The sequence below is a fragment of the Rhincodon typus genome, chromosome 27, assembly GCF_021869965.1.
Source record: "Rhincodon typus isolate 14 chromosome 27, sRhiTyp1.1, whole genome shotgun sequence".
Lineage (NCBI taxonomy): Eukaryota > Metazoa > Chordata > Chondrichthyes > Orectolobiformes > Rhincodontidae > Rhincodon > Rhincodon typus.
In genome coordinates, this window is record NC_063358.1 from 10,076,187 (window position 1) to 10,095,008 (window position 18,822).

The 18,822-nt window shown below is 40.5% G+C and overlaps 1 protein-coding gene across 3 annotated transcripts in view; it reads right to left on the reverse strand.

The window, feature by feature from the left end:
* Positions 1-253: 253 nt before the first annotated feature.
* The window catches only part of tmem30b (transmembrane protein 30B), a 28,485-nt gene continuing 9,916 nt past the window's right edge, over positions 254-18,822 (reverse strand). For 2 of the 3 annotated variants that reach the window (XM_048613084.1, XM_048613085.1), the window contains exons 3-8: positions 15,269-15,376; positions 11,914-12,021; positions 7,539-7,629; positions 5,835-5,978; positions 4,279-4,467; positions 254-843 (exon numbers count right to left, since the gene is read on the reverse strand). In XM_048613084.1, coding sequence (XP_048469041.1) covers positions 656-843; positions 4,279-4,467; positions 5,835-5,978; positions 7,539-7,629; positions 11,914-12,021; positions 15,269-15,376 — 828 coding nt within the window. In that variant the 3' untranslated portion in view covers positions 254-655. The remainder of the gene's footprint in view (positions 844-4,278; positions 4,468-5,834; positions 5,979-7,538; positions 7,630-11,913; positions 12,022-15,268; positions 15,377-18,822) is intronic. The other variant, XM_048613086.1, reaches the window with a different exon arrangement.

Here is an 18,822-nt window from a genome sequence, read left to right on the forward strand (position 1 = left end):
CCAATTTGGTGAAAAGACATGATGAAGTATAACTTTATCATTGGAATTGCCAAAATAAAATGCCAACTAGACAAGTCAGTGATTTTTGGTGTCTGTAAATTTGATAATGTTCTCTATTAGCAGAAAGCTCATCAGCCAATTTGATAAAAAGGGACTAAGATAATTTTAATGCTTAGAAAGCAATTCTGTAATACATGAAATTGACAATTAAATGATAGCTATTAAAAAAGAATAGATCTAACGAGGTTAGAAAAATTGTAAAATGGAGTTTTACTGTAATAACCTAATAAAACATATCAAATTAATTGATTATATCAAGTAGATTCGCACAAGAAATCTTACTGCTGGAATCATTGGTACACAAGTGATCACAATTTTAAAAACCATTTTCCTTAACTCAACACTAAGTATTCCGACATTCACCATTGCAATCTTTCATGGTGACAATAAATCTGTGAAATTAAAACAAGTTTAAAAAGTGTATAAATCATTTGAGCTACAGAGAGAGCACAATACAAAATATTAAAAAAACAAAAAGCTAAATTTCTGCACTTTGCCCAAGATTAATTTAGTAAGTGTAGAGTTAATTTATAGTAAACACCCGTAGTTTCTGAAAGAAATTCTTAGTAAGCTTCACAGGTATTGCATTGTGTGATTATTCCACTTTGCGGATGTTCTGTCCTTGATATTTAATGTAGACTATGAACATTATTATTCCTGTAATGATGCAGGCACTGCCACACACAAGATAGGCAATCCCTAGGAATGGGTTTCTCCCACCCATCCAGGATATGGTGCTAAAAGTCACTCGTTTCTGTCCGTTGAAACTTAACACTGGATAATCTGAACCTAGAGTTAAGGAGTAACAGAATAAATGACTTCTAGCAATAAAGAGTGAGGCATTACAATAAAACTGTGTTCATTCATCATTCATGTTAGTCATCCATTTACTAAAGCAGGAGTCAGACAGACTGATACAATTTCAGTTTCATTGTTCAATACAACTCCAGTCTGGTATCTGTCCTTCCTAAGCAACTATGCTTACTTGGTCAAACTAGCTTTCCTCTTTCTAAACCTACCACCAAGTCGACCAATCAAACAACTAAATGAGTAACAATTAACAAGCACTGCCTACTAGGGGCAGTGCAACAATAACAAAAAGGCGGGTAGGAAAAGAGGGGTGGGTTAAATCAAAATAGTGTCGGAGGGGGAGATAATGCACAAAAAGACTTTAATATATGCTCTAACGAGTATCAGCTACACTCTAAAATCTCCAAATCATGTCCTAGTTTATTCTTAAAGGGACCATCCTTTACAACATTGTCAGTAGGAAGTGGGTACCACTGGCCCCTCTCCAATTGCGTTTTATATGGTAGTGCCCTTCTTGAATCACTATAGTCTGTAAAGGGGTGGTACAACCACTTGTTCGGTGGGTGGTGCCAGGAGTTTCACCTGGGATCGATGAAGGAACAAGAAAACATGTCCATGTCAGAATAGCGTGTGGGCTCTGAGGGGAAGTCAGAGATGACAGGGAGTGAACTTATTGTAGTCAACTAATTTGATATATTTGTGCTGAAAGTGCTGGCACATCTGCATCTATTGCCCATCTCCAGTTTCCCAAATAGCTAAGTTTCTTTCAACAGCACAAATTAAAAGTCAATCGTGTAATATCAGACTGGAGTCACCATTTAAGCTACCTTACAGGGCTCTTGTGACGCAGTGGTAATCTCTGAGCCAAGAGATCCAGGTTCAAGTCCTGGCTGCTCCAGAGGTGTGTAATAACATCTGTACTGGTTGATTAGGAAAATATCTATAAGATAAATTAGACAGGGATAACAGATTCCAAGTTCTTTTCAAAAATACACAAAAAATTTAACAGTTTCAATTAGTTATAGTTCTCTGGTACCACTCCACAAATTAAAATGAATTTCACAGTTTGTGTCAATGGGTTGGAATCTCAGGATTTTGGTGACTTCAACCTGTTTTCCAAGGAAAATGGCTCCTACAACTTGGATGGAAGTCTGTGCAACATAAAAAAGCATTGAAAGACTGTCAGGCTGATCAATACACATCCTAGATGATGCAACTTTCTCAGCTGACTTACCAGTACTCCCAGACAAACCACAAATGGTTATTTCTAGAAAATGGAAGGTGGGAAAGCTTAATCTCACAACTTTACAATGCTGCTCTTTCCTTATCAGTAGATTTACAGTCTTGTAACACATATCGTGCAGCAGAAAATTCCACTCTCATCAACATCCCCTCCAGCTTCTTGTTGGGAAATGCCTTCCTTCAGTTCACTGGTACAGTCTGGGAAACAAGCACTCTCTGTGGTTCTATCAGTTTTAAAGAGGGTGTTTCTGGCTTTTAATTCCTCACTGAGTAACTTCCACAAATCACCAAGGCTTGAAACCGGGGGATAGAGAACAGAAAGTAAATGGTCAGCTGCTGCAAAGCCTCGTCTGAAGAGTATACAGATTATTGGAGGATGACAAGACTTATTGAAATAAATATAAAATTCTGCAGATGCCGGAAATCTGAAATAGATAGAAAGACCTGGAGAAACTCAGCAGGTCTAGCATCACCTGTGGAAAGAGAAACAGAATTAACATTTCAAATCCAGTATGACACTTCTTCAGAACGGAGACTTACTGGAATACTGGAAAAGACTGAGTTGAATGGGAGTTGGAATTTGATTTTAATGTGTTAAGGAAGAGGACAAAGAGGAGATTGTGTGTGCTTTTTAAAAAAGGGATTGAGGAATATATGGGTTGAAAAGGTTGCAGCACTGGCTGTTCTTTCCTACAAGAGTGGATTCAGGAGGGACTAATTCATTTTGGAGTTTGGGAGGAAGGTCTTAAAGCAAGGAAAATCCATTTTAGAATTAGACAACTGAATAATTGCACAGAACTTACAGCAGCCTTTCCGCCCAACTAATCAATGCTGGGATGTACGCTCTACATCAGCCTCCTCCCAATTTTCTTCAGGCGCCTTGGTTAGCACTGCTGCCTCACAGCACCAGGAGTTCAATTCCACCCGAGGGCGACTGTCTATGTGGAGTTTGCACATTCTCCCCGTGTCTGTGTGGGTTTCCTCCAGGTGCTCCGGTTTCCTCCCACAGTCCAAAGATATGCAGGCTAGGTGGATTGGCCGTGCTAAATTGCCCATAGTTTTCAGGGATGTGTAGATTAGGGGGATGGTTCTAGGTGGGATGGTCTGGGGGTTGGTGTGGACTTGTTGGGCCGAAGGGCCTGTTTCCACACTGTAGGGATTCTGTGCAACCCATCAGCATATTTTTCTTCACCCTGATGTGCAGACTGACATTCCTCTTAAAGCCATGATGTCCAACACGTAGACTGTGATTACTGGTTGATGGCAGAGATTCGAACAGTCAATCTCACAGAGTGCCCACATTCCCATGCTGCGTGCATGCCAATCATCATGTTACTGCATGACCTCTTCTACAATCCACGTGGCTACAGACAAATGTATGTTCTTAACAGGCTTTGCCAGCTTGTTGTGTTGTGTTTCAGTTTGGTCCAGATGGATTTGTTTTACGGTGACAGTGCAAACAAATGAGTAAGAAATATACTCAGAACTGATGCCTGAAGCCAGTACTTTACAGTACTATAAACTAAGGAGGCTGTTCAGCCCATCATGTCCATGTGGAATCTCTGCAATAGCAGCACAGCTAGTCCCATGACTGCAGTTCCAACAACGCTCAAAAAGCCTGACACCATCCAGAACAAAGCAGCCTGCTTGATTTGCACCAAACCCACAAATATTAACTCTCTCCGCTGACATTCACCAGCTGCACTGTGTATCATTTTCAAGACACAGTGCAGAAATTCACCAAGATTCCTTAGACAGTAGCTTTGTGGAAAACGATACATATCCAGTTTAAAGAAAAACAAAAAAAAAAGGGCCAACCCAATTCCCAATCATTTGAAACGGAGTGCCATTTTTCTCTGGACGAGCTTTGAAAGCATTAGAAATTGCTTAAAAAAAATCAGGGAAACGCATGGTGCTGACAATGTCAGCAACTGGTAAGATTGGACTATTTCAATCTTTTCCAATTGAATGTCGCAGTCAAAGGGTTACTTCCTCACCTGAATGAGCAGACAGCCACAATGGTTTTGAAAGCAGAACCCCAATGCACACACGTGGTGCAGTGAAACCACAGAATTAAATAACTCATCTTAAACGTGACTGAGTTCATTTAGTTACTTTCTTGATCATGCTCTCTCCATTTTTCCTACTGAAAAAGTGCAAGGATACGGTAATGTATCTCCACCAAATAGTTTCCTGGCTGCAGCCCATCATCAATACGACGATAGAGTTTGCGAAATGTTGGCAAGGCTGCTGTCCTCATCCAAACAATAAAGTCTTCATTGATGAAGCCATTATTTTCTGGGTTCGTGTCTAGCTCGTATGCTGGCCTGGGCCAGTTGTTAGGTTTTACAGTTCCTGTAATTAAGTGAATTAAGTTCAATGAGAAAAAGGGGAAAGAAAGACGCTTACTTAAAAAGACAGATGAAAGAAATATCATCCAATGTTAGCAAAATGACACTGGTCCTCAGCAAGGTTTCCTCATCCGACCAGTTTAGTTAGTACTGTTTACTGACAATGCATGATGTAACTGTCACTATCTGTATTCTGACATGACTTTATTTGAATAAAATTTTCATTAGAGTGCAAAAAATAGTTTAAGCCCCAGGTTGGAAAGATATACAGAGCTTTACAGGGCCATCTGACATCTCAAATTGTGCTAGAGCTTCGTAATGGAGAAAACAACGGGCCAACTGGTTACGTGGGGATGTGTGGTACCATCCAGAGGGAACAATTAACTGTCGACTGACGTTTCTTCCAGAGGTATTGATACTTCCCTGACATGTTCGGATAACCTTTCGGCTGGATTATACATGGAAAAATTAACAAAACCATCAACACATTTTCAGGTGGATGGTTTGATCATCCTCCTTTTCTTCGTCTAATTTAGGTTCTGAGGGTTTGGTTTAGGAGGGAGAGTGTTAGGATCTCAAAGTCCTTCCCCATTCCATCCCAATCCCACACCCTCCCACCACCCCCAATTGCCCCTCTACCCATCGTCTTGCAGGCAGAATTGGCGAGTGCCAGGATGAGGATCTGAGATGATGCTAGGACTGCCTCCCTACAACTGGCAGGCAGCCAAGTGAACAATGTGAAGGCCTGTTAAGACCTTTCTATCGAGGTCAAGTAGTTCCCTACACACACATACCGCCACCAAGTCAGCCTCCAGATCTCTGTTGTTCTGTTAGGTGTCAGGTGCTCCACCTGAGGCAGCCTCCTGGTGCCAAGACCAGGGAGTCAGTGCTCCAGGCAGACCCAGGGGCCCTCCCTGCCTGTTTGAGTCCAGCTCCTTCACACCAGGCCATCCTGTGGAGGGGCTGTCCACTTCCATAATGGTGGTCTGGCTGCTCTGGAAAGGGCATCTCCATTTTTGAAGCTACCCAATCCTCGTTTCCTTGTATCCTGCTGCTCAATACCAGGGCTTCCTCTGGGCCTTACATCTTTAATTTGAAGGTTAGCCTGCCCTTTGCACACTGATTGGAGAATTTGTGGAGCGGGGGACTATGGGGGAAATCACAAGGGACAGCCTCTCCCATCTTCCGCCTCTCTTTCAGCTTCACGGGAGGGTCAGAGACCCACAGGGGAAAATCCTAATCATGGTGGCCCTTTTGAATGTCCAAACATTTTTGGACACCACCACTAATCTGTCAAACGATTTGACCAAACCAAGATTTAATCAAGACCAGTTGGTCAGCAGAAACACTTAGTGAAAGCAATTAATTCACCTTCAAATGCCTGCTTTAGATCAGTTCCATTGTCTAACTTGGGGTTATTGAATTTGACATTGTAATCAGTCCACCAAGAAATTCCTTTGCTGTTTAGAGGCACCATGGAGACATCATTGTCTACCTTACGCACCACAAAGGAATCTGTAAGAAAGAAATACATTTACAAATTTATTTTCCACTTAGCAAAGGGCAGTTTACATTAGTTACTTAAGTAATGGGGGGTGTGTGTGCTTCTTTTAAGTAATTTACCAGGTGAGGGCATCGCTGGCTAGGCCAGCGTATTTATTGCCCATCCCTAATTGCCCAGAGGGCAGTTAAAAGTCAACTACATCACTAGTTTTTTTTAAAAATTGAATTCAAATTCCACCATCTGCCATGGTGGGATGCGAACCCAGGTCCCCAGAACATTACCTGCGTCTCTGGATTAACAGTTCAGCGATAATACCAGTAGGCCATTGCCTTCCCTGTTAGATTAAATGAGGGGCAGTATCATAAAGGTTTAACTGAATATATTGAACAGATGTCGATCTTTAATGATGTTGCCACACCTTGGAAATGTCTTCAGGTTCACTTGAATACTGATCTAGTCTGCTCTATGTCCTATCTTCCCTCTGTTCCATTACTCTTTGTTCATGTAGTCACAAGATGTAGGCACCAGTGGCTAGTCCAATATTTATTGCTTGTCCTTAATTGCCCAAAGAGGACAATTAAAAGTCAATCATATTGTTGTGGGTCTGGAGTCACATGTAGGCAAGACCAGGTAAGTGCAGCCGTTTCCTTCCCTCAGGGACATCTGCAAACCAGATGGGCTTTTCCAACAATCGACAAGTTTCATAGTCATCATTAGATTCTTAATTCCAGATCTTTACTGAATTCAAATTCCACCATCTGCCATGGCAGGATTTGAACTCAGGTACACAGAGCATTAGCTGAGTCTCTGGATTAATAGTCTATAAATAATACCATAAGGCATTACCTCACCCTGAGGAAGGCAGGACTGATGATCATAACACACAGACTCATGGATTTTCCTCAGACAGCTTTTCATCACTACCCGTCCCCCTTTCGAACCTTAAAATCCTCCTCGAAGAGTCTGCTGCTGACTGTGCTCTCAATCTCCCCTCCTCCTCCCACCCTAACCCGGAAACACTGTTGTATAGATTGCCGCTTATTATAAAACAGCCTGGGTGGAAATAATAAATTAAATATTTTTTCCAATCTGAAATAGCTCAAACAAGTTCTGGTCAAACTTTCATAATTAACCATGCCCACTATCACAAGGTATTAATTCAAACAACAGAGAAATCTGGAGAATTTGCTTTTGAAACAAAGAGGGATTGGAAGAACAGAATATTTTGCCAGAATTAGCGATTAAAGCAGAATCCATAATAACTTTAAGAAAGGAATTAAAGTTTGATATTAAAACAAAAACTAGAAAACAAGAGCAATAAAGTTGTTTCATGGGAGCAGCTGGTTGAATGGCCTCTTCTGTGCTACAAAAATCCTATGATTCTAATTTTTAAATACTTGTTTTCGCTTAAGACTTTACAGAAGTACACAGACACAAAATAATGTGCAGTCTCCTAAATGATATATATATAAAAACCGATGAGGTTGAAAAACATCAACTACATAAAGGACAACAATCACATTTGTGTGTTAATCTTGATTGGACTGTACAGTGAGTGAATCAGAACTCACCATTAAACATGCTGTTTGCAATGGCTCCACATGGAGCAATAGGTCTGTCCTGTCCATCCCAACGAAATGGAAAACAGTATTCAGAAGGTTCCTGCAAAAATATTGAGCGGGGAACAAAAGAACATAGACAGCCAGTTTTGCAGATTTGCATTGTTCTGGTGAGAGATTTATTAAAACTTGTTTATTTTCATTTTTGCTTTTAATGCACCCTGCGAGATACTGAGCTCTTTGAAAAGGGCAATGCACAGGACTTCTGCTTTTAGGTCTCTTGAGCTTTTGCGTAGGGAACACAATTGAGAGCTCACTATTTCTATAACATAATGGGTGCAGTGACAGGGGTAATATGCTCATAGCACAAAATGAACATTAAAGTGGCTCATGAGGAGTTGGAATCCGAAGGTATATCGATTGTTTTCCTACACTGGGTGAAGCTAAAAGAACTAACAAACATGAAAAGAGACTAGAAGTGTACACCGTGTCCCGGACCTATCACTATTTTCTTCAGATTGCTCTCGACAGTCAGGAAACTAGAAAAGTGAAAGCTATTATAGTCTCAGAGAACCATAGACCACTTTTATTAGAGAAAGGTAACTGGTGAAGAGTTTAATCTGAAAGTCTTCATGGTGACTTCAGCTGGTACAGTAACTCAACCCTCACAGTTGGTGTCACTCTGCATCGTGAACCAACTGTCCAGCCAACTGACCTAACTGATCCTCATCATAGAAACCCAGAAATAAACAGAATGGCAATAGAATGGGAAACATCAGCTTTAATAAAGCTGAATGTCATTCTGCCCATCAAGCTTGCCCTTTGATTTGATTTATTATTGCCACATGTACCGAGATATAGTGAAAAGTATTGTTTTGCGTGCTATCCAAGAAAATCATATCTTTAAATAAGTACATCAAGATAATAGAACAGAATGCAGAATATAGTGGTACAGCTACGGAGAAGGTGGAAGACAGTATGATCAGAGTGGCAGGGGTCTTTGATTACGTTGGCTGCTTTCCCAAGGCAATGGAAATATAGATGGAGTCAATGGAAGGAAAGCTGGTTTTTGTGATGGACTGGGCTGCATTCACAACTCTCTGTAGTTTCTGCAGTTGCCATACTAAGCTGTTATGTATCCAGATAGGATGCTTTCTACGGTGCATCTATAAAAATTGTTAAGAGACATTGCGGACATGTCGAATTTCCTTAGTTTCCTGAGGAGGTAAAAGTGTTGGTATGCTTTCTTGACTGTAGCGTCGATGTGGATAGACCAGGTTAGATTGATGGTTATTTGCTCTTAGAAATTTGAAGTTCTCGACCACCTCCACTTCAGCATTACTGATACGGGCAAGGGCGTGTCCTCCACTCTGCTTCGTGAAGTCGATAACTAGCTCCTTTGTTTTGCAGACATTGAGAGAGAGATTGTTGTGTTTACACCATGCCACTAAGCTCTCTATCTCTTTGCTGTATTCTGTCTCATCATTGTTTGAGATCCAATCCACTCCAGTGGTGTCTTCAGTAAATTTGTAAATGGAGTTAGAGCTGAATTTAGCCACATAGTCATGAGTGTGTAAGGAGTATAGTAAGAGTCTGAGTACATAGCCTTGGAGGGCACCGGTGTTGAGGATTATTGTGGAGATGGTGATGTCACCTATCCTTACTGAATGCGGTCTGCGGGTCAGGAATTTGAGGATCCAGTTGCACAGGGTGAAGCACAGTGCTAGGTCTTGGAGTTTGGCGATTGGTTTGGTTGGAATTATGGAGCTAAGGTCAATACATAGGAGTCTGATGTAGGTATCCTTGTTAACCAGATGTTTCAGGGATGAGTGTAGGGCCAGGGAAATGGCATCTGCCATGGTCCCAAGAGCTATCCAGTTAATCCCACTCCCTTTCCACATTGCCGATTGGAAGTTATAATTGAGTCAATTTCCTCCATCCTTTCAGGGAGTATATTCCAGATCACAACTCATTGTGTTAAAAAGAACCTCCTCTTCCTCTGGAGTTTTTGCCAGATTATGGCGGTGAACTTCAGCTCTATGGAAACCTGCATTTGACATAGCTATACTTTCTTAAGTTCCAAAACCTCATTCATTTTGACATATTACCTGTAATGATCTAAGCAAGACCAAAGTTTTGGACAACAGAGTCATAGAGCCGAAACGGACCCCTTGGTCCAACTCAACCATGCTGACCAGGTTTCCCATTTGCCTGCGTGTCGCCCATATCCCTCTAAACTTTTCTTGTTCATGTACCTGTCCAAATGTCTTAAAATGTTGTATCTGTACCTGCATCTACCACTTCCTCTGGAAGTTTATTCCACATGCATGTGTGAACAAGGTGCCCGTCAGGTCCCTTTTAAATTATTCCTCTCACCTTAAACCTATGCCCTCTAGTTTTGAACCTCCCTAGTCTAGGGAAAATACCTTTGCTATTCTCCTTATCTATACCTCGCATGATTTTGTAAACCTCTAAAAAGTCAGCCCTCAATCGCTATGCTCCAGGGAAAGAAGTCCCAACCTATCCAGAGTCTCCCTATAACTCAAACTCCGCAGTCCCAGCAACATCCTTGCAAATCTTTTCTGAATTCTCTCCAACTTAATAGTATCCTTCCTAAAACAAGTTAAGGATCAGTGCTCAAAATACCCAGGGTTGGTGAGTAGGTTCACCCCAAAAAGCCTTTAAAACATGTAGAGCAATTCAGTTGTTGGGGTAATCAATGGGAGAAATGTTGCTACCCCACACCCCGCAAATAGAATGGACAGAATCTCCGATGAGCTGCTCCTCTAATCACATACTGGTTCTCTCCCATACTGCCTCAGATTGGCTCCATAATGAATGTGGGTGAGAACCAGCATGTGATTGTAGGAGCAGCGAGCAGTTAGGAAAGTAAATGGTGTCAGTGACGCAGTCTCAAGGGGAGCCCAAGATGCCTTTTGTTATGGATTGCAGCTTTTGCCAGGGGCTGTCTGCCATGTCTATTAATGCGATGGGGGCAAAGGAACACCCTCTGGTTTCAGAACGAGGTGGCTGCAGGACAGCAGGAGAGGGGAGCGATAAAAAGGTGGAGGTGGGCTGCTGTAAGGGCAGGGAGGACAAAGGTTGCAAGTCGATGGGGAAGGAGAGTGAGGCTTCAAGGCAATATCCATGGTGTGGGTGGGTGGGGGATGGAGAGAGAGCGAGAGCGCGAGAGCAAGAGCGAGAGCGCGATAGAGAATGAACAGCTCTAAACCAGTAATACTTAGCAAATGAAGCCAGGCAATTTTGAGATTATTAAGGTCATTAATTCTTTGCAAATAAATCTTTAGTTTAAGGCTGCATAAGTTAAGGGGCTATTTTATGGATGAAAATATAGTGGATGCTATTATAATAAACATTAGGTGCATTGCTACATATCAATCGGAGACTGACATCTGAGATGCAGTAAAAAAAAAGTAACTGCCTGGTTAAAACGTTCCAACTTTGAGCATATGCATTGTGACTTGATCAGTTCACACATATTTGTAGGGTGATAGTTTACATAGGCAGAAATGTGTCTCAATTACTTTGGAAAAAACTTTTACTGTTAACTTATGCTTGTTGTCTTGACAACAGTGTCTCAACATGAGATACTGTGTCATCCAGGAAATTAATGCTTGTTTGTTGTCTTTAACGGAGCATTGATAATTATTGAGGATGTCGATTAATTCTTCTAATTCTACTTCTGCGTGAGTCTAAACATTCCAACATAAATACAGATGATATTGTTACTACGTAGACTGCATCACCTAATAAAGAAATTAGTGTTTAAAAAAGTAGCACTCAAGTTATCTAGTAACTTATTCAAGACCACTTGAAATTTTAAAAATGTTCTGAAATTAGACAATAGGTCAGTCAGGATCTGTGAAGAGAAAAGGTTTAAAAGAAAACGGCCATCAGTTCTAATGAAGGCCACACGCTTGAAACATTACAACCATTATAACAAGAACAGCTTCTTCCCCACTGTTATTAGACTTCTGAATGGGCCTCTCAAATTTCAAATCTAATGTTGATATTACTTTTTGTGCACCTTCTTTGCAGCAGTAACTCTGTTCTCCTCGTTCTGCTCAATCACCCTAAGATCTTTGCATGTTATGATCTGCCTGTACTGCATGCAAAACAAAACTTTTCACTGTACTTAAGTACATGTGACAATAATAAATCAAATCACTTCTTTATCGATGATATCTAGTCATATACATCCACCACATGCACATTTTCTTTTTGTTAAGTTATATTTTCGTACAACTTGTGTTTGGATTCGCATTCAAAGGGTTATGTTCACCTTTGTGTGTCAAATGCAAGTAGGAGAATATTGCAAATATTTAGAATCATCTCCAATATTTAGTCATCCTGTTTTAACTTTTACCTTTAAATATTTCAAATCTCCATTCAGTTGATCGTCATCTCGGGAGACTCCATATTTCCGATGATTCTGATAGAAGTTCACTAATTCATAATACATGAAAACAGGACCCTAAAGAGAAAAACGACATGTGTCACTTGTACCTACTCTTGCACAAACCTTCCATATTGGGATGGCATCCTGTTGTTAAGGAAATGTCAACAACCTCAGCAATCAGGAGTGATAATATCAATTACAGGTAGAAGATCACCATGCTTGAATTGTAGTGTTCTTCCAGTTTGTAGCGAACCCCTGGTACCCTCTCTACAGACAAGTTTGATCCTGGCCAGATGATCCATCTATATAACACAGACTTTTACAATGGAGTTACTGGACAGTCCAAGTCATCAGCAATGTCCATCACAGGCTGAACATGTTATCCATTGTAAACGGTGCAAAGAACTCTCTATGTAAAGTAAATACCATATTAACATCATTTCCATTAGATATACTTATCTAACGACATTTGGCTTTGCCTAACTGACATTTCCTTTGGGAAGTTCAGACTGGGGGTCCACATTAGGCTATCAATACTTCCAGGTCTGCAGAATACAGAAACCATGGAAAACTACTGCTCCAAATTTTAAATCACAGAACCTTCTCGGCACTTGGTTGAAGTGACCTTTCCTGACAGCTTGTCTGTGCAGGTCCCCTAATTCAGGCTGCCAAATGACAAACACCGTTATGTTGTGAGATTTTCCCCCCACAGGAGATGCATCCCAAACTCCTTTCACTTCAGCAACATTGCACCCAGGAGAGGAGACTTTCTCCATTGATGTGAAGTGCAGGCTTCCTGCATGTGTTTGAATATGGAATATCTACCTGACACAAATCGTGAAGTATTAATGATTTCTAATAATTTCAGTTCTTTAAAAATTTTACACTCATTTAGTGGATCATTGAAGAGGAAAGATGGATACGAAATTCCATCATTAATGTGGATTGGCCATGCTAAAAATTGCCCTGTATTGTCCAGGCACGTGCAGGTTAGGTGGGTTAGCCATGGTAAAAATCCCTTGCAGGGTTACGGTGTTGGTTGGGGGTGGCAGGGGAGGAGGATGTGGGTGGGAAGCTCTTTGGAGGGTGGGTGGACACTTAATGGGCAAAATGGCCTCTTTCTGCACTGTAGAGATTTAACGATTCTATGTGCTTTGAGACAGATGAAATATGAATGGCAAGTTATGCTGTTTGTTAAAAATAAATGGAAATTAGATCATTTACCCTTTCATCATCGGATTTTCCTCATCTGGGCAATGGCCAATCTTACTCTATAGTCCCAAACGCTTCAAAAAAAGTCCTGATACATCACCAAAGACTTTGTTCAACAACAGTGAAATTCAGTATGGGGGGTGGGGGAGGATAGAACAATAAATCAGAGAGAGAGGCCATTCAGCTGAGCACCAGTTCTTTTCATGCAGCAATCCAGGTAGTCCCACTCGCCTGCTCTATCCTTGCAATACTGCAATTTTTACACTAAGGCTTGCTTTTTAATTCATTCACAGGATGTGGTCATTGCGGTCTAGGCCAGCATTTATTGCCCATCCCTCAACCACATTGCTGGAGTCACATGTAGGCCAGAATAGGTAAGGATTTTTTCTTTTGATGTCAGCATTGCCCTCAACAGGCTTTGCTTATAAATATTCAGTTGGCCACATGGGGCGTTTTCCTGGTGGTGGAGTAAACAAATAGATTTCTTTCCCTAAAGGACATTAGTGAACACCAGATGGGTTTTGCTGACAATTCACAATGCTTTCTCGATCATCGTCACACTCTTAGTTCCGGATTTTTGTTATTGAATTCAAATTCCATCACCTGCCATTTACGACAAGAGATAGGAACAGGAGTAAGCCACTCCAGCCTGCCCCACCTTTCCTTAGCATCATGGTTGATTTAACATTTCTAATCCACTTTCCTGCTTTTTCCCCATAACCCTTGATATCCTTGTCTGATCAAGAATCTATCACAGTCTTAAATATACACAAGGACTCTGCCCCCACAGCTCTTTGTGGCAAGGTGTTCCAAAGACTCTCAATGTTCAAAGAAGAAATTCCTCCTCATCTCAGTTTTAAATTAGTGCCCCTTTATTTTGAGGCTATGCCCTCTATCCTAGACTCTCCCATGAGGGGAAACACCCTCTCAGCATTTATCCTGTGAAGGCTGTTAAGATTCCTATCTGTTTCAATGAGATCACCTCTCATTCTTCTTAACTCCAGTGAGTAGAGTCCCAACCTGTTTAGCCTTTGCTCATAAGACAATCCTACCATACCGGGAATCATCCTTGTGAACCTTCTCTGAACTGCCTCCAATGAAATTATATCTTTCCTTAAATAATGGCACCAAAACTGCTCACAGTACTCCAGATGTTGTCTCACCAAGGCCTTGTACATTTAAGTATTTGTGAAGATCTTTTAACTGTTTGAATGGTGGTTGACAAATTAAAACTTATAATTGAGCCACATCTTGTGTCTACGTATGCTGTTTCTGGCTTGAGATCCTGGCTAATTTTCTCAAAGCACAGAATCCAACTGTAACACCTCTAACACCACCCAGTTTTAATCAGCTAGCTCAGGATCAAAGTGTTAATTGCATAAATTAAGGGCATAGAATTGTGAGCTTCTTCACACTAACACAGCAAGTGCGGTAAGGAGCTAACTAAACTCTTGTAATCTCTCTTGAATAAATCAAAACTGAGGAAAGATTGATTAGCAGTCTCCTCCATCAAATGGCTGTTTCAAGTGTCCATCTTGAAACTCTTCTTGGTTTGTATGATGTGCAGTGGCTTTCAAATAGTTTGTATTACAATTATTGCATTATGATGGTGTAGTGGTAGTGTCCCTACCTCTGAGATGGAAGCTCTGGATTCAAGTCCCACCTGATGGCCATGTGAGGTACATTATAACATGGCTGAACAGGTTCTTTATCAAGCTGTATATCCTACCGATATGCCAATGGTGGTATAAGTGGGAAAGTCGCCTGGTCAGCCAGATCTGTGTGGGAGCTTGCAGCACAACAGCTGCCCCACGGTAAAAGACCCAAGTGTAGGTTTTTGCTACAGGTGAGCATCATCTACACTTTGAGAGACTATGGCGCACGTGTTCTAATTATATCTGTACTTAAGCCTTCCAAGCTTCAATGATGGTTTGATTTTGATAAAGAACATTGAAAGGAATTCTATATGAAACAATGACTTTTTTGAAAATACTATAAATTCAGAGATACTCTAAAACAAAATAAAGGTAAAATTGTTACATCTGAACCAAGTACTGAACTATTGGTTAGGCATGAACTACTTGTTAGGCAGAACTTGTAATATTCTTACCGGCAACATCTTGTCCACCTTGAATTCAATGGTGCACTTGCAATCCTTGGTACCATTCTTGGTGCAATGGTGGCATGAACTATTTGGGCTTTTGCCCGTATATTCAAGCTGGTAAAAAAAGAATCTGATGTAAAACAAACTTTCAGAGCACATGCAAACAATTCATGCAAACTGTGACTAGCTGTTTGACTATGCAGAATGATGTGTGTGTGTTAAAAACATCTACTTGGTTTTCTACATAAAGAGCTTTAGTTTTCTCTCCCATCATAAATGTGAAAGAAAGTTTCAATAATCCCTGTATAGGCTTCATGTCAGCTATCATTCTGTGGTCTCTCTAAACCAACAGCTTTGAGAGAAATCATCCTCTGCACCTGTTAGTGCTCCTCCTGCGAACAAAGATTTTACTGTCTGGTAACTCCAACAATTTTCCATTTTCAGCACCAAGTTTTTGTATCGAAGATCCCAATCTAGGTGCAACAACCTATATTTGCATAGTCACTTAATGTAAAACAACATCCAAAGAAACTTAATACGCTGATGGCTAAACACAGACCATGAGGGAATTTTTCTAGCGAGTCTCCTAGTTATTGATCTCTTAACTAAAGGGAATAGATGCCTCCTATCCACTTTATCCTGGCCCCTCAATTTGATTAAATCTCCTCTCAGCCTCTTCTGTTCCAAAGACAACACCAGCCTATTCAATCTTCCTTCACAAATAAAATTCTTCATTTCTGCCAACATCCTCAATCTTCTCTATAAACTGTTTAATATGAAAATATTCTCTCTGTAATATAGCGATAAGTGTACATATACACTAGCCATGGCCTAACTAGTGTTTAATACAGCCCCAGGAGAAACTCCCAACTTTAGATTCTGTGCTTTAGCTAATACAGCAATGTACACAGATGCCTTTTACCACTGTACTGTATTGTGATGCTATTTTCTCTGGATGTGCAATCCAAGGCCCCTCTGTTCTCAATATCAGAGAATTTACTGTGCATTGCCTTGCCCCATTTGCTTTCCCCGAATGCATTGCTTACACTTTATGGAACAGAATTCCATTTGCCATTTTCTTGTTCAACTGATCAATCCAGACTGAGCTAGTTCTTCCTGTGGTCCAATTTCCCTTCTCTACAAAAATGCACAATTTTTCAGATCATCTTTAAAGTACTTATCATGTTCCCTACTGTCAAGTCTAAATTGTTGATTAAATACCAAGAAAATCAATATCGACCCCAACTCTCTTTGGGTCTCCACTAGATTTTCGCCATTTCAAGTGTAACCTGTCTAGCCTTATAGCTCCAAAGTGGATATGCACATTGAAATCAACTTGCCAGAGTTTTGTGCACTCACTGAAATCAGTACCTTTAATTTTATGCTTCCATCTACAGTTTACAATGCTGACTATATTCACTTAAATTGATAAATTTGAAAATTAGCTTTTTATTCCAGCACTTAAGTCACTATTCAATTATTAAATTGTTAAATTATTAAACTGCTAACATGGATTCTCATGGGACTTCACTAGTTACATTTTGCCAATCGTTGTTATCCCCGCTTTCTGTCTCCTGCTGTTTGCTAAAATTAACCTTTAATTTCAGAGGCTTTAACTTTAGCTTAAAATCTTTTATTGAATACCTCCTTGAAGTCTGACTAAACAACATCCAAAGGCATTCTCAATAACGTTTATAAAATTTCAATCAGGTCAGTCAGGAATGGCATATCTCAAAGATTCTCATTGATTAACTGTAAAGTTTTAAGATATTCACATACTTTATCCCTTAAATATTCACTCCCATCACTATTGTGCACTGGCAGCAGTGTACATGATCTACAACAGGGCTTCCCAAACTGGGTTACAACCCCAGTGGGTTGCCAGCTGTCTTGGGGTTGCAAGTTCTGTGACAGGAATAGCACCAATCAGCTGTGTGCCCCGTTTAAGTCCTTGTATGTTTTTAATAGTGGATGTGGTCTAATTTGCCAATCCTGTGAAAAAGTAGGTGCTTTCTAATGTAAATCTGTGAATTCCACTGTCATAGGTCCCTCACCAAGAAGCCCCATCCCCTTCAACCGCTACAGGTCTGGAGTCACAGCAATTTTCAAACACAAAAAGGATATCACAACAGGGAAGTTTGGGAAGTGTGATCCACAAAATACATTGCAGCAACTCACCAAGGCTCCCTCAACAGGATGTTCCAAGTTGGCGAACTCTACCATCTGGAAGGGCAAGGGTAGCAGACGCATGAGAGCATCAAAATCTACAGGCTCCCCTCCAAACCAAATACTATCTTGAATTGGAACTATATTGCTGTTCCTTGACTGTCACTGGGACTGTCACTGGGTCAAAATCCTGGAACTACTTTCCTAGTAGCACTCTCAGTGTCCCAACATCACAAGGACTGCAGCAGTTCAAGGCAGCACTTCATCGTCACTTTCTGAAAGATTGTTAAGGATTACATTATCATTGAGTCTAGTCAACTCCTGAAACAAATGTTAAGCTAACTGGTCTGTAATTCTCTGGTGATCTCATCTTATCACTCTTAAAATGGCATAATAACATATATTACGATCCGATCTCATGTTAAATTCTGAACCAACATCCAAAAACTTTGCAGATATTTTAACTACAATCTTCCAATGTTCTCATTTACTTCATTTAGCATGCTGGGATGGAAACTATCGGATCCTGGAGTCTTGTCCATCTTATGTCATTATTGTCCTTTGGTTGTTGCAATATGCAGAGTACTGAGCACACTGAACCAATCTGTGCCTGTAAAGCTCAGAACATAGATGTGACATGTGTTATAAAGCAGAGGTTGGCCCCCTCTGAGAACCAACACCAAGTCACCCAAAAAGAGGAGCACCTCACCATAAAATCTGTTAAAAGGTACGTGAGAAGGCTTAGAGAATTCCATGAGACCCAGTGTTTCTCTCTTTAGAGCTGATGGCTGTTAACTCTGGCACATAGCAGTTCGCCCTTCTGTCTTTGTCCAACTGCCCTCTTCTTTTATACCCTTAATGACATATCAATTTCTTACAATAGGCTTAGTCCTATGTTGTCAAAACCATCAGATTTAAATTTGATTGGTTTTTTGGTATCTAAATGCTTGGTTCAAATTAATTGGCTGAATTCAAAGTTGTTGCTTTGATAACAAAACAAAACTCCTGCTTGGCCTGCTAACCACATTGCCCTTTGATACAAATGTTTCAATTCAGGTGCTCTGTGCATCTGCAAATCCACAAGCTGCTGCCCACAGACATCCTTTTTGAATGTCTAAGCATAGAAAAAGCACAATCTTTTAAAGGGACCGCACACTGCTTTCCCCCTGACCATTTTACAAATACCAATATTTTATAAACATCAAATTCTAATATCCTGCCTTCCAGTACACAAATACTCTATCCAACTTCGCAACACATGTGATTCCATGTTTGGATAGCACTTGTCAAACAATCCCAAGTGTACCATAAATTACATTAACATCTGATTTAAGCTCAGGTGTGCAATGTGTCTCAGTTACACTGAATAAAAGTTACACATTTATAGATATAGA